Source organism: Tachyglossus aculeatus, chromosome 5 (assembly GCF_015852505.1).
Source record: "Tachyglossus aculeatus isolate mTacAcu1 chromosome 5, mTacAcu1.pri, whole genome shotgun sequence".
Classification (NCBI taxonomy): domain Eukaryota; kingdom Metazoa; phylum Chordata; class Mammalia; order Monotremata; family Tachyglossidae; genus Tachyglossus; species Tachyglossus aculeatus.
Window position 1 is genome coordinate 55,350,819 of NC_052070.1, and position 20,873 is coordinate 55,371,691.

General features: G+C 44.3%; 1 protein-coding gene across 1 annotated transcript in view; it reads left to right on the forward strand.

Moving 5' to 3' along the window:
* Nucleotides 1–19,104, forward strand: part of LOC119928510 (protein-arginine deiminase type-3-like) — a 44,542-nt gene extending 25,438 nt beyond the window's left edge. Inside the window, exons 11-16 of the mRNA XM_038746860.1 lie at nucleotides 3,014–3,165; nucleotides 9,583–9,727; nucleotides 9,996–10,098; nucleotides 13,795–13,874; nucleotides 15,733–15,858; nucleotides 18,871–19,104. Of these exons, the coding sequence (XP_038602788.1) occupies nucleotides 3,014–3,165; nucleotides 9,583–9,727; nucleotides 9,996–10,098; nucleotides 13,795–13,874; nucleotides 15,733–15,858; nucleotides 18,871–19,104 (840 nt within the window). The remainder of the gene's footprint in view (nucleotides 1–3,013; nucleotides 3,166–9,582; nucleotides 9,728–9,995; nucleotides 10,099–13,794; nucleotides 13,875–15,732; nucleotides 15,859–18,870) is intronic.
* The last annotated feature ends 1,769 nt before the right edge of the window (nucleotides 19,105–20,873 follow it).

Here is a 20,873-nt window from a genome sequence, read left to right on the forward strand (position 1 = left end):
GTACTAAAGACTGGAGGGGTTTTTTATGGAATTTGTTTTGGTATTTTTTGTGGTTTTTATCAATCAATCCATCATCATCATAATAATAATGATGGTATTTGTTAAGTGCTTACTGTGTGCGAAGCACTGTTCTAAGCGCTGGGGTTGATACAAGGTAATCAGGTTGTCCCACGTGGGGCTCACAGTCTTAATCCCCATTTTACAGATGAGGTAACTGAGGCATAGAGAAGTGAAGTGACTTGCCCCAAATCACACAGCTGGTAAGTGGCAGAGACGGGATTAGAACCCACGACCTCGGACTCCCAAGCCCGTGATCTTTCCACTAAGCCATACTGCTTCTCTGTTTCATATTTATTGGGTGCTTACTATGTGCAGAGCCCTGAACTAAGCACTTGGGAGAGTACAATCCAACAGCTTTAGCAGACACATTCCCTACCCATCAGGAGTTTAAGTGCTTACTAGGGGGTCAAACACTGGGAAGCAGTATTGCCTAGTAGAGAGAACACAGGCATGGGAGTCAGAAGGATCTGGGTTCTAATTCTGACTCCACCACTTGCCTGCCATGTGCCCTTGGGCAAGTCACTTGACTTGTCTGTACCTCAGTTACCTCATCTGTAAAATGGTGATTAAGACTGTGAGCCCCATGTGGGACATAGACTGTGTCCAACCTGATTAGCTGGTACCTATCCCAGTGCTTAGTAGAGTGCCTGGCATATAGTAAGCACCAATACCATAGAAAACTGAAAATACCCCAAAACATTGTTCTAGTTTGGTTGGACCCAATCCCTGTCCCACATGGTCCTCAAAGTCTAAGGAGGAGGGAGAACGGTTATTGAATTCCCATTTTAGAGATGAGGAAACTGAGGTCTGGAGAAGGTAAGTGACTTGTCCAAGATCACCAAGCAGGCAAGTGAGAGAGCCCGGATTAGAGTCCAGATCCTCTGATCCCCAGGCCCAGAATCTTTCCACTCATCCAAGCTGCTTCTCTATAGGTACTAATTTCCAATTGGAAGGCAGGGTAGTCTTGGAGTGGAGCTTTGAGGAGCCAGAACTTCCTGAAACAACAACATAAAAAATAATAATAATAATTATGGTACTCATTAAACGGTTACTATGTGCCAAGCACTGTTCTAAAGCGCTGGAGTTGATACAAGGTAATCAGGTTGTCCCATGTGAGGCTCACAGTCTTAATCCCCATTTTACAGATGAGGTAGCTGAGGTAGAGATAAGTTAAGTGACTTGCCCAAGGTCACACAGCAGGGATTAGAACCCATGTCCTCTGACTCCCAAGCCTGTGCTCTTTCCACAAAGCCATGCTGCTTCTCTGCAGATCCTGTTCCCACTCCTTGTAAATCATTTATGTCTGCCTTTCTCCCTATCAGATTGTAAGCTCCTGGAGGGTAGGGATCATGTCTTGTGTTTCTACTGCCCTCTCCAAGCATCCAGGAGGCGCTCAATAAACATCACTGTTGTTGAGGATTATGATTTTTAATGATCTGTACCATTCAGAAGAGCAGATGATGAAGTAATAAAAAGGGGCTTAAGTACTTAAGCACTTAAATACTTAAGAAGCAGCATGGTCTAGTGGATAGAGCATGGACCTGGGAATCAGAAGGAATCCAGGCTCCGCCACTTCACTGCTGTGTGATCTTGGGCAAGTCACTCAATCAATCAATCAATCATCAATCAATCAATCAATCGTATTTATTGAGTGCTTACTGCGTGCAGAGCACTGTACTAAGCGCTTGGGAAGTACAAGTTGGCAACATATACAGTCCCTACCCAACAGTGGGCTCACAGTCTAAAAGGGGGAGACAGAGAACAAAACCAAACATACTAACAAAATAAAATAAATAGAATAGATATGTACAAGTAAAATAAATAAATAAATAGAGTAATAAATATGTACAAACATATATACATATATACAGGTGCTGTGGGGAAGGGAAGGAGGTAAGATGGGGGGATGGAGTTGGGGGCTGGGCCTCAGTTTCCTCATCTGTAAAATAGGGATTAATACTGTGAACCCCATTGGAGGTCATGTACTTGGTTCAACCTGTTTAGCTGGTATCTATCCTCTTGCTTAGTATGGTGCCTGGAACATAGTAAGCACTTAACAAGTACCATAAAAAAGTATTTGTTCGTAAGGATTTGATATACACCCCCAGCCCTGAACCAAAGTAGGTCACAGCCTCCCTCCAACCTGTTGCACCAAGATCAGGATGGAGAAGGGTGGGCATAGGGCTGCCTGCTCTCTCTTATCTGCCAGGACTAACCTGACTCCTTCTGGCTCCTTCCCACTTGCTCAGGGCCTAGCTCAGCTGGATTCCCTGCCCCCTGAGCAAGAACCAGCATCTCACCAATCCCCCCTCCCCACCACCCCACCCTGGGTCATTATCATCATCATCCATGGTATTTAGTGAGCACTTACTGTGGAGCACTGTACTAAGCACTTGGGAGAGTACATTGCAACAGAGTTAGTAGACATGTTCCCTGCCCACAAGTTTACAATCTAGAGGGGGAGACAGACATTAATATAATTATATAATACCCCTGCTGCTACAGTCTACAGTCCACTCTTTCCCATCAGCTCAGTCTCTACTGCTTCCACCACTGACCCGGATGCCACCCCCAAGTCCCCTTCTGGAAACTCTTGGCTCTACATCATGAAGATAATAATAATAATAATAGTATTTGTTGAGCACTTGAGGGGTTTAATCCTGACTTTTGCCACTTGGCATGCATTCTTTCATTGGGTCTCAGTTTTTTCCCACCTGTAAAATGGGTACAAGAACTGCTGTCCCCTTCTCCCCCTCACAGGGGACACAGTGAGGGAGATCAGGTATGTCAAGGGCTGACTGTCCTGAGAGATCATTGAATGAATGAATGAATGAATGAATAAATGAATGAACCGTTGCCTTCGCTGGCTGGTCAGGTGATGTATAGAGGATCCAGGTGAGTTTGTGGCCTCATCTCACTGGCCGCTGGCCCATGTGGCTTTTTCCCCCCGCAGGGCCCAGATTTTGGCTATGTAACCCGAGAACCAAGAAACAAGTTGGTCAGTGGCCTGGACTCCTTTGGGAACCTGGAAGTCAGCCCTCCTGTGGTGGCCAAGGGGAAGGAGTATCCCCTGGGGAGAATCCTCATTGGCGGCAACTTGCCCGGGTGAGAGGAAACAAGAGGGTGGGCGGGACTACCCCTGGAGGAGCCCAGGTAAAGTGAGGGAGGGTGGTGTATGGGGTCGGGGGGGGTGAAGAGCATCCCACTTCCTTCCCAACCTATTAATCCATCAGTCAATCAGTGCCATTTATTGAGCACCTGCTGTGTGTAGAGCACTGTACTGAGCTCTGGAGAGAGGACAGAACAGTGCTTTGCACATAGTAAGCACTTAATAAATGCCATTATTATTATTATTATTACACACAAATGAAGGAGACCAGATCTCTGCCCATGAGAAGTTAATAATGGGCTTGAGTGTTTAATGGCCACAGTTTTGGCATAGTGCCCATGCCCATGTCTCCCCCATCCTAAAGAAACCCTCCCTTGACCCCACGGCTCCCTCCAGTTACCACCCAATCTCCCTCCTACCATTCCTCTCCAAACTCCTTAAGTGAGTTGTCTACACCCGCTGTTTCAAATTCCTCCCCTCCAATTCTCTCCTTGAACACCTCCAATCTGGTTTCCCTCCCCTTCACTCCACAGAAACTGCCCTCTCAAAGGTCACCAATGATCTCCTCCTTGACAAATCAATCCTAATCCTCCTCGACCTCTCATCTTCCTTTGACACTGTTGACCACCCCCCTCTCCTGGAAACATTATCCAAACTTAGCTTCACTGACACTGTCCTCTGCTGGTTCTCGTCTTATCTCTCTGGCCGCTCATTCTCAATTTCCTTTGTGGACTCCTCCTCTGCCTCCCACCCCTAAACTGTGGGTGTCCCTCAAGGTTCAGTTCTGGGTCCCCTTCTATTCTCCATCTAAACTCACCCTCTTTAAGAACTCATATGCCCCCATGGCTTCAACTACCACCTCTTTGCGGATGATACCCAAATCTACATCTCCAGCCCTGATCTCTCTCCCTCTCTGCAGTCTCATATTTCCTCCTGACTTCAGGACATTTCTGCTTGGATGTGCTCCCATCAACTCAAGCTTCACATGTCCAAAACAGAGCTCCTTACCTTCCCACCCAAACCCTGCCCTTCCCCTCTCTTCCCATCACTGAAGATGACACCACCATCCTTCCTGTCTCAGGAGCCCATAACCTTGACATTACCCTTTTTTAAAATCTCAAAAATAAACTGGACAGAAGTACTGAGACATTCATAATCAATAATCAATAGCCCGTGGCATTATCCTTGATTCCTCTCTCTCATTCAATAATAATAATAATAATGCATTTATTAAGCACTTACTATGTGCAAAGCACTGTTCTAAGCTCTAGGGTGGTTACAAGGTGATCAGGTTGTCCCATGGGGGGCTCACAGTCTTCATCTTCATTTTACAGATGAGGTAACTGAGGCCCAGAGAATCAATCAATCAATCAATCGTATTTATTGAGTGCTTACTGTGTGCAGAGCACTGTACCAAGTGCCTGGGAAGTACAAGTTGGCAACACGTAGAGACAGTCCCCACCCAACAGCGGGCGCACAGTCTAGAAGGAGAGACAGAGAACAAAACCAAACATATTAACAAAACAAAACAAATAGAACAGATATGTACAAGTAAAATAAATAAATAGAGTAACAAATATGTACAAACATACATACACACACACAGGTGCTGTGGGGAAGGGAAGGAGGCAAGACGGGGGGATGGAGAGGGGGGCGAGGGGGAGAGGAAGGAGGGGGCTCAGTCTGGGAAAGCCTCCAACCCACATATTCAGTACATCACTAAATCCTGTTGGTCCCACCTTCATAACTTCGCTAAAATCTGTCCTTTCCTCTCCATTCAAACTGCTACCACAGTAATTCTATCACTTAAACCTCTCCCGCCTTGATTACTGTACCAGCCTCTTTGCTGAACTCCCAGCCTCCAGTCTCTCCCCTCTCCAGTCCATACTTCACTCTGCTGCTTGGATCATTTTTCTACAGAAATGCTCAAGCCATGTTTTCCTGCTCCTCAAGAAACTCTAGTGGTTGCCCATCCACCTCCACAACCAACAAATGCTTCTCATCATTAGCTTTAAAACACTCACTAACCTTGCCCACTCCTACCTCACCTCACTATTCTCCTACTCCAACGCAGTGTGCACACTTCACTTTTGTAATGCTTGCCTCCTCACGGCACCTTGATCTAATCTACCTCAACTCTGATACCTCGCCCGCATCCTGCCTCTGTCCTGGAATGCCTCTCCTCCTTAAATCAGACAGACAATTACGCTCCACCCCTTCAAACTTTTATTGAGGACACATCTTCTCCAAGAGGCCTTCCCTGACTAAGCCCCTCTTTCTTCTTCTCCCATTCCCTTCTGTGTTGCCCTGACTTGCTCCCTGTGTTCATACCCCAGCCCAGCCCCACAACACTTATGTAGATATCTGTAATTTATTTATTTATATTAATGTCGGCCTCTCTGTCTCCATACTGAAAGCTTATTGTGGGCAGGCAGTATGTCTGTTTATTGTTGAATTGTACTCTCCCTAATGCTTAGTAAAGTGCTCTGCACACAGTAACTGCTCAGTAAATACAACTGAATGAATGAATGAATGAAGCGCACAAAATTACATAAGTCATCATCCAATCGATCAGTGATATTTATTGAGTGCTTACTGTGTGCAGAGCACTGTACTCAACACTTGGGAGAGTACAATCATCCAGACCCATTTTAGCTTGTCACTGTAGCCCCTGACGTTCTGTAACTTCACCCTTCCCTAGCCAATCAATCAATAGTATTTTTGAACCCCCATATTCATGCACTTTTCCTCATACCCCACATTAATGCACCCCACTAAAATAATATTCTGAAACCACTGATTTACTAGAGCTCTGGGCGGTCATTAATCTGGTTTTTAAGATGGACAATCAGGTTTTCAGCCCATCAGGTTGGGCACAGTCCCTATCCCCATTTTAGAAATGAGGTAACAAGCACAGAGAAGTGAAGTGACTTGTGGTGGAGCAGTATTAGAACCCAGGTCCTCTGATTCCTAGCCCCTTGCTCTTTCCACTAGGCCACATTCCTCTCCGTACTTGACCCAGTCTGCCTATCATGGGCCCCTCTAAAGGGATTTGGGCATTACTAGAAGAATTTAGAAATTGAAAAACAAAAAAAAAATCTTGGTCACCTCAGGGGTATTCCTTTGAGCAATGCACATAGTCTATATAAAAAAAAGTATGGAATTATTTTCAGCACTTGGTGAAATCAGAGAAACTCTGGGCATGGTTTTATAAAATCTCAAAAATAAACTGGACAGAAATATTGAGATATTCATAATCGAAAGTCCGTCTTGATTTCTGGTAAACACCTGCTGAGTGATTGATAACGTTAGAAAGAAGCATAATCAAGCATAATGCAGCAGAGAAGCAGCACAGACTAGTGGAAAGAGCATGGTCCTGGGAGTTAGAGGACCTGGCTTCTAATCCTGCCATTTCTCTGCTGTGGGATCTTGGGCAAGTCACTTAACTTCTCTGTGCCTCACTGCAATATGATTAAGATTGTGAGCCCCATGTGGGACATGGGTTGTGTCCAACCTTATTATCTTTCATTTACCCCAGCGCAAAGGACAGTGCCTGGTACATGGTAAGTACTTAACAAATACCATTTAAAAAATCCTTGATTCTATGGCTCTGAAATGGAGTTAATAGTTAAAATACTCCCACTGGTGTCTGGAAAAGTTTTGCTCTCCAGCACCAAACCAACCATTCATTCAATCAATCAATCAATCAATGGTATTTATTTAGTGCTTATTATGTGCAGAGCTCTGTGCTATGCACTTGGGAGAGTACAATACAACAGAGTTGGCAGACGCATTCCCCAACCACAATGAGCTCTCATTCCAGTAGAGGTCCTTTTCTTTATTTGTAAAATGGCCATTTTGAAGTACTGTGATCTCTTTCAGGAGATTAAAAATTAAAGAGAGGTTCATCACTTGGCTCACTTTTAGGCTTCACTTTTAGCCTCCCGGTCAGCTGCTGGAAGAATATTTTGTAAGATGTGTCTTGGTCTAGGCTGGAGGCTTGATTCCATACCAAATGGGCACCCCACCTCTTAATTCACAACAAATAAATCAAGCATTGGTATTTGTTGAGCACTTACTGAGCGCAGAGCACTGTACTAAGTGCGTGGGAGAGTACAGTACAACTGAGCTGATAGTCACATTCCTTGCTTACAGCCAAGTTACAGTGACCATCTTGCCTGGTTGTAATTAACATCAGTTTTTTAGAGGGCCACTGCACTAAATACTAATATAATTAAAATAACTGCTGTGTGATCAGTTCTTTAGAGGGCCACTGCACTAAATAGTAATATAATTAAAATAACTGCGGTACTTGTTAAGGGCTATGTGCCAAGTACTGAAATAAGCACTGGGGTAGATACAAGATAATCATTTTGGACCCAATCCCTTCCCATGTGGAACTCAGTCTGGGGTGAGGGAGAACATATAAGGGAATTTACCCCACAGTAACTCTCTGTGGTTGCTTAGACAAGGGAAATCTGCCAGGAGAGTTAGTAGATCATCATATATGTGAATTTCAAATGCAATAACTTTTTGTGTGTACATTATGGGAGAAGATTTTGACTAAAAGGAAACAGGATTAAATTGCCACCAGAGAGAATCTGGTTAGAATAAGAAAAAAATGTCTTAGGGTGTGTAAATATTGGAATCAATCAAATTTATTGAATGCTTACTATGTGCAGAATGCTGTACTAAGCACTTGAAAGAGTAGAGTATAGCAGAGTTGACAGACACATACCCTGCCCACAGTGAGTTTACAGTCCAGAGGGCTGCCAGAAAGCTGTGGAGCCCCTGCCCTTGGATATCTTAAAGAATGTACCAGGCATCTATTGTCTTAAATGGTTCAAGGTAAATCCTTTCTGGAGGCAAGATCTGGGTTAAGGAATAAAAGTTATCATAGTATCTTCTTAGAGAGGCAGCACTGCCTAGTGGATAGAGCAAGGGCCTAGAAGTCAGAAGGACCTGGGTTCTAATCCCGGCTCTGCCATTTGTCTGCTGTGTGACCTTAGGCAAGTCACTTAACTTCTCTTTGCCTCAGTTACCTCTCTGTAAAATAATAATGATGGCATTTGTTAAGCGCTTACAATGTGCCAAGGAATGTTCTAAGCGCTGGGGTAGATATAGGATAATCATGTTGTCCCACGTGGGGCTCACAGTTTTAAGCCCCATTTTACAGATGAGGTAACTGAGGCACAGAGAAGTTAAGTGACTTGCCTAAAGTCACACAACCAATAAGTGGTGGAGCCAGGATTATAACCCACGATCTCTGACTCCCAAGCCCGTGATCTTTCCACAAAATGGGGTTTAAGACTGTGAGCCCCGTGTGGGACATGGAGTGGGTCCAACCTGATTATTTTGTACCTAGCCCCTGTGCTTAGAACAGTGACTGGCATATAGTAAGCACTCAATAAATACCATAAAAAGCAAAACAAAACGAAAAAAACCCCACCCCGTCCCACAGTACAGTGCACGGTTCCAAGCTATTGGGAAGCACAGGAAAAGCAAAAGACACGTTCCCCCACCCACAAGGAGCTTATACTCTAATGGGGGAGACAGACAGGCAAAATATTTACAAAACGTTGAATCAGAATAAATACTTGAGTGTGAAATTGAATATACATATAGTGCAGAGGATGGACATAAATATTTGCGTGCTTGTTGAGTGCAAGGAGCATGTCTACAAACTTTGTTATTTTGTACTCTCCCAAGCACTTAGTACAGTGCCCTGCATACAGTAAACGCTCAGTAAATACCATTGATTGATTGATGTTCTAGAAGTGGGTTTTTTAGTTGATATGACATGGGGTGTTGGGAATTAATCAGTACATTCTCTGTGCTTCAGTTTTCTCATCTGTAAAATGGGGATTAAATATCTGTTCTCCCTCCTACCTAGACTATGAACCAATACTGTAGTAATAATTAATAATAGCAATAATAATAATAATAATAATTGAGGGAGCCTTAGATTCAATCGTATTTATTGAGCACTTACTCTGGAGGTCCCTCCTACCTCTCTAAATTAATTGAGAGTCAGCAATGATTTAGATTTAAATACGGTGCCTGGCCAGAAAGCTGATGACTTAAATTAATTGTATTAAATATTCATCATCATCCCCTCTAGACTGTAAGCTCATTGTGGGCAAGGAATGTGTTTACCAACTCTGGTATATTGTACTTTCCCAAGTGTTTACAATAAGTTTTCAATAAATATGATTGACTGATTGATTGATCATCATCATTGTCCTCATTTATCATGGAATTTACTGAGTCCCTACTGGGTCCAGGGCACTGTGGCAGGCGTTTGGGCGTCCACAGTCAAAGCAAACAGTAAAGCCTCTGCCTTCTAATGTGTTCAATAATATCATTTTGGGGTAATTTTTAAGTGGTTTTTCTTTCAACCCTTTGGATTCCAGGTCCAGTGGCCGGAGGGTCACCCAGGTAGTCCGAGACTTCCTCTATGCCCAGAAAGTTCAGCCCCCGATCGAGCTCTTTGTGGATTGGCTGTCAGTGGGCCATGTGGATGAGTTCCTCAGCTTCGTCCCAGCCCCAGATAAAAAGGTACATCTCCCTCGGGACCCTCCAGCCCACCCTGGGGAGGCTGGCATTTCCAGTCTGCCCCTGTTAGCTTTACCCTGTGGTAGCATGGCATGGACGTAAAGAAATTCAGCCTGCAGTAAAAAAATGAATGAATAAGATCTTAACACGCAAAAGGGGTAAATGCAGATTCCTTGGTGGTGAGGGAAGGGGAAATTGAGGAACTGAAAGGTAGGAAGGGAGGGCTTTGAGTGCCCCCGGACTGATGTGAACCTCCTCTTTTCCTGGGCAGGGTTTCCGTTTGCTTCTGGCCAGTCCAAGTGCCTGCTTCAAGCTCTTCCAAGAGAAACAGAAATGGGGCCATGGGAGAGCGCTGATGTTTGAAGGTGTGATAGGTGGGTGGTCAAATTTTCTTCTTCTCCCTTCTTCATTATTTCATTGCTGCTCACTGTCTTTGCCCTTCGCCTCCAACCACAGGTTCAGTGCCAAATCCATCTCTTCCCATTTGGTTTCTGTGTTTGTTGGATCTTTCAGGACATCTGGGCAGGGGCAGCTGGGAAGGTCAGGGACACATGAAATACTTGTTCCTGGGGCCTGGCTCCAGGGCATTTCATAGGAAATTGTTGCTCTGGCCTCAGTCTATGAGTGATATTTATTGAGTGCTCACTGTGTGCTGAACACTGTACCAAGCACTTTGTAGAGTACACTACAACAGAGTTGGTAGACACAATTCCTCCCTAGAGTGGTCTTGTGGGTTTAGGCATGCTCAGGTAAAAACAAACCAAAAGAAGAACTTCTTCACACAGGAAATGGCGAAATGGACCTTGATCCCATTCATTCATTCAGTGGCATTTATTGAGCACTTAATGTGTGCAGACCACTGAACTAAGCACTTAGAAGAGTACACTATAAAAATAAACAGACACATTCCCTGCCCATAACAAACTTACGGTCTTGAGGGGGAGACAGACATTAATATAAATATAAATTAAAGATATATACATAAGTGCTGTGGGGCTGGGGGGATGAATAAAGGGAGCAAGTCAAGGTGACGCAGAGGGGGTTGGGAGAAAAGGAAAGGAGGGCTTAGTTAGGGAAGACCTCTTGGAGGAGATGTGTCTTCAGCAAGGCTTTGAAACCAGGTAGAGTAATTTTTTGTCGGCTATGAAGAGGAAAGAAGTTCTGCAGGCTGGAAACATTGGTAATTTTCCAAGAGATTTGGATACATTCATGGACAACAGATAACCAGAAGAAAAGACAGGAGTGCAAAGGGAAAAATGTTAGCTGGTCCTAACCATTTTTTTGCCGTGCTCCAGGGGCTAGGCATTGCTCTGAAAATCAGTAGACCTGGATTCTCATCCCAGTTTGGCCTGGAGCTGGCTATTGTGGGTGAAATATACACACACACACTAGACATTGTGCTGTCCCCCTGCCTGCCTACTGTCTTCTTGCACTTCCTGCCCCTGTAGGAACGTGACTGACAGGGATGAGAGAGGGAGAGTAGTGCTATGCTAACCACTGGCTGATCAAGTCTTGGGACCGAGGCTTATCTTAGAGAAGCAGCATGGAAAGAGAACGGGCTTTGGAGTCAGGGGTCATGGGTTCGAATCCCAGCTCTGCCAATTGTCAGCTGTGTGACTTTGGGCAAGTCACTTAACTTCTCTGTGCCTCAGTTCCCTCATCTGTAAAATGGGGATTAAGACTGTGAGCCCCCCGTGGGACAACCTGATCTCCTTGTAACCTCCCCAGCACTTAGAAAAGTGCTTTGCACATAGTAAGCACTTAATAAATGCATTTATTATTATGATCTGATACCCCGTAATGCTCCATCGGCAATTGGGATGGATGTCGAGGAGGGTAATCAATCAATCTACCACATTTATTGAGTGCTTCCTCTGGGCAGAGCCCTATACTCAGCACTTGAGTGTTCCTCCAGGGTTGCTGCTGCTGCTGATGAAGGTAGTAGGTTACTAGGTGAGGAGGATCGGTGGTCTGTTCTAATAACTCCCTTGCTTATGGTCTTATGCTTATTTGTTTGCTAATTTTTTAATGGTATTTGCTAAGAGTTTACTGTGTGCCAGGCACTGTACTAAGCTCTGGAGTAGGTATGAGCTAATTAGTTTGGACACAATCCTTAGCCCACATGGGGCTTACAGTCTTAATCCCCATTTTACAGATGAGGTAACTGAGGCACAGAAAAGTGCAGTGACTTGCCCAAGGTCACCTAGGAGACAAGTGCATTAGAGCCCAGGTCCTTCTGACTCCCATCCCTGTGCTGTATCCATTTGGCCATGTTGCTTCTCCTGTTTTATTTTTATGGTATTTGTTGAATGATTACTATGTGCCAAGCACATAGTAGATACAAGTTAATCAGCTTGGCAGACTGTAAGTGCCTTGTGGGCAGGGATTGCTTCTACCAACTGTATTGTATTACACTTTCCCAAGCATTTGGTACAGTGTTCTATCCATAATAAGCACTCCATAAACACCACTGATTGATTGATGGATTGAGATGGCATCAGCTGTACCCAATCTCATGTCTGGGAATCTCTTCGTTTTTTGGCTCCTTCCCTAAAGAGGATCTGGCCTGTCTGTACTGGGTTCAGGGAATGCTAATGGTCACCATTTACTGAACTAGATCTCTCTGGAATTAGCCCATTTCAAAAGTGAGAAAAACTAAGGCAACAAATTCCCATGGTGCCAGAGTCAAGATTAGCATGAATGAATCAATAGGATTTATTGAGTGCTCTCTCTGGGCAGGTCATTTTACTAAGCGCTTGGGAGATTACAATGGAGTTAGTGACTTGATCTTTGTCCTCAGGAATCTTACAATCTAGCAGGAGACAGATATTTAAAATAAATTATAGGAAGGGAGAAGCAACGGGGTTTAAAGTTATGTACCCAAGTGCTCACCTCTTAGGATTACGCCTGGTGAGTTTCCAGTACTCTACCAGTCTTGACTATGGAAGGGAGGGTCAGGCAGAGGCCTATTCCCTTCCTAACTTGGGCAGTGACTAGAGACTGGAAGGCAATCTGCTACAAGTCAAACTCACCTGGGCTGGGCAGCAGCAGCATGGGAGAGAGTCGAAGATGGAGACTCAAGTGTACTGCTCTGAAGAAGGCAATGCCAAACCACTTCTGTATTTTTAGCAAGAAATCTCTACGGATAAACCACCAGAATGATTGCAGATCGAGGTGGGGCATTCTGGAAGGGTTGTATCCATGGAGTCGCTATGGATTGGACATGACTCGACAGCATAAGACAAGACCCAAGTGCAGGGACAGGAGTGGGTGTTAGAACACTCAGAATATTGAGTCATGGCATTTCCCACAGAGCCACGAAGTCTTCTGTCTCCCCCAGAGTCTCTCAGACTCCTGTTTTCTCTATTTACCCAGCGATTTACACCTGCTTGGTTTGTTTTGTTGTCTGTCTCCCCCTTGTAGACTGTGAGCCCGTTGTTGGGAAGGGACCATCTCTGTTGAAGATTTGTACTTTCCAAGCGCTTAGCACAGTATTCTGCACACAGTAAGCACTCAATAAATACAATCGAATGAATGAATGGTCAAAAATTGCAAATTGCCAAAATACAAAAAAGGTCACAGAGTGTGGATTCATCTCAATATTAAACCACTCACTCTGCAGACACCAAGATAGTGAGAGTCAGAAGGACCTGGATTCTAATTCTGACTCCTTCATTTGCCTGCTACTGGGCACGTCACTAAACTTCTCTGTGCCTCAGTTACCTCTTCTGTAAAATGGGGATTAAGACTGTGAGCTCCATGTGGGACATTGACTGTGTCCAATCTGATTAGCTTGCATCTACCCTAGTGATTAGTACAATGTCTGACGCATAGAAAGGACTTAACAAATGCCATAAAAAGAAGATAATGCAGAATTGCCTTCTGAAGTTCGAGAAGTGAAGTGAATTCTCAGTAGGAAGCAGGTGAGTCATCCTTTTCCTCCTCTGCACTTTCTGACCCCGATTTAAATTTCAGGACCTCTTCACCTCCTTATACCAAAATTTCTGCAATAGAATGTGATAATTTCCTTTTCCATTCTTTCTTAACCCAATCTTCTCTCTTCCTTCCAGGAAATAGAAATGTGAAGACTATATCCATCAACCAAATTCTGTCTAATGAAAACCTGATCAGTTTCAACAAGTTTGTCCAGGTATGGGGAGGCCCAAGAAAGACATCTTGGAGAGTCAGTGGGGCATCAGTGAAAAGCCCGAGATTAATGAATAAGGGTGTCCTAAGATCCCTTCCAGCCCTAACCTCTGGAACCTCTGTCCTGGAACCTCTGACACCTTCCCAGCTCTCATGGCCAACCAGAGTATTGTGCAAACCTTCAATAGTAGTAGTAATAATATTAGGTGAGTTCACAGGTCAGCTTTTAGCTAGTCAGGTTCAAATGTATCTCGACTTCATTTCTCAGCAGTTTCCAACTGGCACAAGTTTTTCCATCTCTGCACTGCCTGGAGGCATCTTCAGTACTGTGCACACAATCCGCTTTACTGCGGCTATCTTCAGGCCAATCTCCCTACCGTGGAGGGGCAACCCCATACTTACCTTTTCATTCCCCACCAAAGGGCTTGCTAAAGCACTGCACTAAATGCTGGGATAAAAGGACATGACAAAGTGGTTCCCGGCTCTCATTGGAACTCACAATATAGGAATAAAGAGAGGAGGGGGATGGTGACAGACAAATATGGAAAGGCAAACAAAAATATAAATCACGAGGAAGGTGATGAACTTGAAAGGAGAAGCTGGATTGCAGGCTCAGTGGCTCAGATGAATAATAATAATTATAATAATGATGGCATTTGTTAAGCGCTTACTATGTGCCATGCACTGTTCTAAGCGCTGGGGGGAATACAAGGTAATCAGGTTGTCCCACATGGAGCTCACAATCTAGAAGCCCCAGCTGCAGTCATGGGAGTAACCTTCTTATCATTCTAAAAATTTAATCATAGGGTGGGGAAAGAAATATAGAGGTCACCGGCTCCAGCCCCATGCTTCCAGGCCATTGAATGACTAATGACTAAATCATGCAAGATGGGAAGGGAGCTTCTTCTTTTTTAAAAGATCAATCAATTAATAAATCAATCATTGATAATTATTGAGTGCTTACTGTGTACAGAACACTGTATTAAGTGCTTAGGAGAGTATGAGACACTAGAATAGGCATATATGATCCCTGTCCACAAGTATCTTACAGACTAGAGGAGGAATGGACATTAAAATAAATTATAGATGGATATGCCAGCTAAGAGCAATGGCAATCAAAGTGCTTAATGGGGACAGGTCCAAGTGCAGAGATGACACAGAAGGGAGGGTCTATAGGAGAAATGAGGGCTTAGCTGGGGAAGGCCTCTTGAAGTGGCTTAGTGGACAGAGCATGGGCTTGAGTGTCAGAGGTCATGGGTTCTAATCCCAACCCCACCACTTGTCAGCTGTGTGATCTTGGCCAAGTCAGTTACCTTCTCTGTGCCTCATTGGAGATTTTGAGGAATGGAGTGACGTAGACTGAACTTGTTTTAGAACGGTGATCTGATCAGCAGAGTGAAGAATGTCCTGGAGAGGGGAGAGACAAGAGGCAGGGAGGTCAACAAGGAGACTGACACAGGAGTTAGTCAAGGTGGGAAATGATAAGTACTTGGAGCAGTATGATAGCATTTTGGAGAGGAGGAGGCGTTGTTGTGAAAGAAGGAGTCGGTGACAGATTAAATACGTGGGTTGAATGAGATGAATTGAGCATAATGCCAAGGTTACAGGAATAATAATAATGATAATAATAATAATAATAATAATAATGGTATTTATTAAGCACTTACTATGTACAGAGCACTGTTCTAACTGCTGGGGTAGATACAGGGTAATCAGGTTGTCCTACATGGGGCTCACACTTTTAATCCCCATTTTACCGATGAGATAACTGAGACACAGAGAAGTTGAGTAGGCAGAAGGGAAGAAAAATTTCCCAGGAACCCTCTGATGCAGACAAACTGCCTTTTTTCCTCTATCCTCAGAGCTGCATCGACTGGAACCGAGAAGTCCTGAAGCGGGAGCTGGGTTTAGCAGAGCGAGACATCATTGACGTCCCGCAGCTCTTCCAGTCGGAAAAAAGGAAAGCTGTGGCATTTTTCCCAGATCTGGTGAGCAGGTAGAGGGGCTGGCCTTGGGAGAACACAGCTCATTTAAGGAACTGGGCTTAGCTCTTTCTAACCCTTTAGGGTTCTCTCTCTAAGACCCCTATCACACTTTACGTAGTCCAATGGAGACACTCCCACCTGCTTGGCACTAGTACAGTGCTTGGCACATAGCAAGTGCTCAATGAAAACCATTATATTAGGATGGTAATGTTGATGATGAGCAGGATCAGGAGTGGCTTAGTGGAAAGAGCCTGGGCTTGGGAGTCAGTGGTCATGGGTTCTAATCCTGGTCCCGCCACTTATCAGCTGTGTGACTTTGGGCAAGTCACTTAACTTCTCTGTGCCTCAGTCACCTCATCTGTAAAATAGGGATTAAGACTGTGAGCCCCACGTGGGACAATCTGATAACCTTGCATCTATCCCAGCGCTTGGAACGGTGCTCTGCACATAGTAAGCGCTTAACAAATACCATTATTATTATTATTATGGTGATGATAATGATGATCGTGATGATGATGATGTAAAATTGCAGAAAGTCAAATCTTAAAATTCCATAGCTAGTCTGTCTATCTATGAACCTACGTTGGGGCCTGGATGCATGCTGGTTTATGGAGTGCTCTGCCTCCTTCCTTGGCACTCATGGATATATGTGTATTCAGTTATTCATTTTGACCACTCAATTTGTCAATATTTTTACGTTTGTCTCCCCCTTTAGAACGTAAACTCCTTGTGGGCAAGGAACATGTCACTTCTTTGTTTTGTACTTCCCAAGTACCTAGTAGGGTGCACCGCTCAAAAAATGCTGCTGCTGCTGCTGCTACTACTACTACTACTATGGGCAGAAGAGCGAAGAATGTTAGAGTTAACGGTTACATAAGGGGAAACTGAGGCACAGAGTAGGGGAAGTGTCTTGCCCAAGACCATACAATGAATTAGTGACCCAGCTGAGTCCTGAACCTCATTCAAGCCTCAATGAAGGCATGTCTGCTCCAAGGCCTTACCTAAGCAGTCATTTTCTCATCTCTCATTCCCTTCTTTGTCACCCTGATCTACTCCCTTTATTCACCCCTCCCTCAGCCCCACAGCAGTTATGTACATATCCATAATTTATGTATTTATATTAATGTAAGTCTGTAAGCTTGTTGTGGGCAGGGAATGTGTCTACCAACTCTGTTATATTGTACTCTCCCAAGTGCTTTGTACAGTGCTCTGCAGACAGTAAGCGCACAATAAATACAATTGATAGATTGGAATCCGGGACTTACAACTCCTAATTCACCCTTCCATCCCTCTTTCTGCTCTGTATATAGCTTCCCATTTGTCCACTTTGAAGAAGAACTTAATTTATCCCAAATAGTAAGAGGCTGAAGGCATGACTTATGGACTGTTATAAGGGAATTCTATTCTTTGTACCCTTGTATCATCATTTCCTTACTTTATTTCCATTTTCCTTTTGACTTCTTTACTTGTACAATGTTTCTCACTTGTTACTTCACCCCCACAAAAGCCCCAAGCCTCTTTTTCACATTTGAGTGACTAGTCAGTCAATGTCAGTCAATCATATTTATTAAGCGCTTACTGTACTAATCACTTGGGAGAGAACAGTATAGCAATTTAATAGACACATTCTCTGCCCACAACGAGCTTACAGTCTAGAGGTGGAGACAGACATTAATATAAATAAATAAAAGTACAGATACGTACGAAGGTACTGTGGGGCTGAACGGGGGGTGTGCAAAAAGGGAGGAAGTGCAATGGTGCCGCAGGAGGGAGTGGGAGAAGGGGAAATGAGGGCTTAGTCAGGGAAGGTCTCTTGGAGAAGATGTGCCTTCAATAAGACTTCGAAGGTAGGGAGAGTAATTGTCTGTTGGATATGAAGAGGGAAGTTGTTCCATGCCAGAGGCAGGATGTGGGTGAGAGGTCAGCAGTGAGATAGACGAGATCGAGGTACAGTGAGAAGGTACTAGAGAAGGTATTAGAAGAGAAAGTATTATTAGAGAAGGTATTAGAGGAGCAAAATGAGTGTGCTGGGTTGAAATAGGAGTTTCAGTTTAAAGCAAGTTTATTTGCAAGTTTAAAGCAAACTTGCAAATAAGCATAAAAATGTACCAGCCTGAAAAAAAAATGTTATTAGACCACTGTCCCTGCAGAAGGTACTCACATGGGTTAAATCCTTAATCACCACAAAGTGAGTACTATTTGCATAGAACAAGGAGACACAGTCCCAGGGCTTTGATTCTCACAACCCAGAAGTTAAGTGGTGACAAATAGCCTGCCTTCCTAGTCTTGCCATCTCATCAGTCACTTTACCACTCACTTATATCTTTTGTTTATTTAATTGTTCTCTCTTTTTGTATCTATGCTCTTTCTCTTTTACCTATTGCATATTTGGCAGCTTATATTAATAATAATTATGATGATAATACTATGGTATTTATTGATCACTACTCAATGCCAAGCAATACTAAGCATTGGGGTAGATACAATACAACCAGCTCAGATGCAACCTCTACCCAACACTGGGAGGGTAAACAGGTATTTCATCCCCATTTTACAAATGAGGAAATGGAGGCAGAGAGAAATTTTGTGACTTGCTCTAGGTCTCATAGCACTGCTCTGCACAGTAAGCACGTAATAAATAACAATTATGATGATGATCATGATGATGATGTTGAGGTTCCTGATATCATGATGTTGAGGTTCCTGATGGAGTTGGGATTAGAACCAGATCTCCTGACTGCCAATCCTGTACTTTTTCCACTAGGCCATACTTCTTTGTTTATCTTCCCCATTAAATTGTAAACTTATTTCAGGCAGGTATCTCATCTTTTATTTCAGTTGTGGGTTCTCAAACCCCCAGTACAGTGTTCTGCTTACAGAACTGATGATGATGATGATGATGATGATGATGGTGTGAGGGAAAATCAAGCAGGTAGTGGTTGGCTGTAACGGTCAGGTGTTCTTCACCTTTATCCTGTCTTCTCTCAGTTAAATCCTCCTCTCCTCTGGTTTCAGGTGAACATGGTTGTCCTGGGAAAATACCTGGGGATCCCCAAGCCCTTTGGACCCATCATCAATGGTCGTTGCTGTCTGGAACAAAAGGTCCGGACCTTGCTGGAGCCACTGGGACTCAACTGCACCTTCATCGACGACTTCACCTCCTACCATGTACTGCACGGGGAAGTCCACTGCGGCACCAACGTCCGCCGGAAGCCCTTCTCCTTCAAGTGGTGGAACATGATCCCCTGAGCCAGTGTCCCTCCCAGCATCCTCTCTGTTCAGAAACATCATTGTCAAAGCTTCCAAAGAAATGCAGTCCCACCAGGAATAACAAGCATTCCTAACCCTTTCCTGGCTGACCTTCCTTCAGAATCTCCTCTGGCTTTCTGCTTATGCCTCCGAGGGGACGGGGAGAGTCTGGTTCAGGCTCCATCTCCTCAGCCACAGGACTGCATATCTTGCTGCTTCCAATAAGTCTCAGAGTCCAGTCTCACCAGGGGGTGGGGGTGGGGGTGGGTCCCAGGAAATTATTTCTTTCATTCTCCTAGATGGGTAGAATCCAGCTTTTATCATGATTTTGTAACAGATTCAACATCCTGTCCTTTCCCGTGTCCAGGAAAAAGGAGACATGCATAACCCCTGGCTTGGCTCTTCCCAGTTGCTGTTCACTCACATTCATTCATTCATTCATTCATTCATTCATTCATTCACCTATTGAGCATTCATGATTAACAATTAGTAAGGTTACAAGGGGAGGGGAGGAAAAATAAACTAAGAGCCAGTCCCCACAAAGCAAGAGCTGAGAAATTGGAATGGATCAAGAGAGGACAAACAGCAGGAATCAACAGAAAGGGTCCACTTGTTATCATCTGCTCTAAGAAGCTTAAACAGTCTCAGGAAATCTCAGAAAAATGGACTTCATCCTGACAAATCTCCCACTCTGGCATGCAGAAATCTGATTTTCCGAGTGAATCTAACTCTTGATGCTGGACTCTTGGGCATACCAAGAGACTGGATTTGTTGGAGATCTCAAGATCCAGGAGACCCCAAAAGCCCAGGAGACCCCGAGGCAGGGAGCAGGACAAATAATATTAGGCAGGGTTGGATTGGCCTGGTGGGAGAAGGAGGCCTGTCTCGGGTTGTTGCTGGCTTTGATTGGCAGGGACACTAACCGGGGTCACCTGGAATCTCCCTCTGTGAGAAAAAGAGCTGCATTGACCAGTTTCTCCCAGGGCCCAGCATTCCCTCCAGCTGACCCTCTGAGCATCTGTCTCACTGAGCAAGTGACAGGGACTGTCCAGCTGGTTTCCGGGGAGGTTTGAGATCTTTTGCGTGTTTGGTAGTGATTGAGGAGAAGGTTGGGCCAATGGACATTCACTGGGGTCGTGGGGATGGTTCTGTTTTCTTTGGGGGAGCAATCATGTGTGTCGCAACATGTGGAATAAATTGACCCAAAACACCAACGACTGGAATTTTACCCCCAAGGACTGGAAGACTATGACTCATGGGCTCCTTTCATTCATGATTGTCACAGCCCATTACAGGTTTTATTTAACCAGTCTCATAAACTGACATCCACAAAGGGAATACTAAATCCCAGTAAGGAAGGGGTGGATATGGGACCAGTCATGGAGTCTTCTGACAGTTTAACCTCTCTAGACTGTAAACTCCTTGTGGGAAAGGACTGTGACTGCTTATTGTTATACTCTCCCTAGTGCTTAATACAGTGCTCTGCACACAGTAAGCACTCAATAAATACGATTGACTGACTGATTCAACCAACCTCTAGGGTGCCTTTTTCTCATAAGGATTTAAAGATCCATGCCTCACCAGTCAAAGTTTAAATCATGGATCAGGATTAAATTGGTATTTGTGGGGCCTTGCACTTAGTGAGATAACTAAGGCTTTGTTAACACAGGGCAGAAGGGAGAGATGAGACTGGGGACATCATGACAGGAAAGAAACATATTTGAAGCAGAAACTGCTTTCTCTAAGAACACAAATGTGCTCCTTCTTGC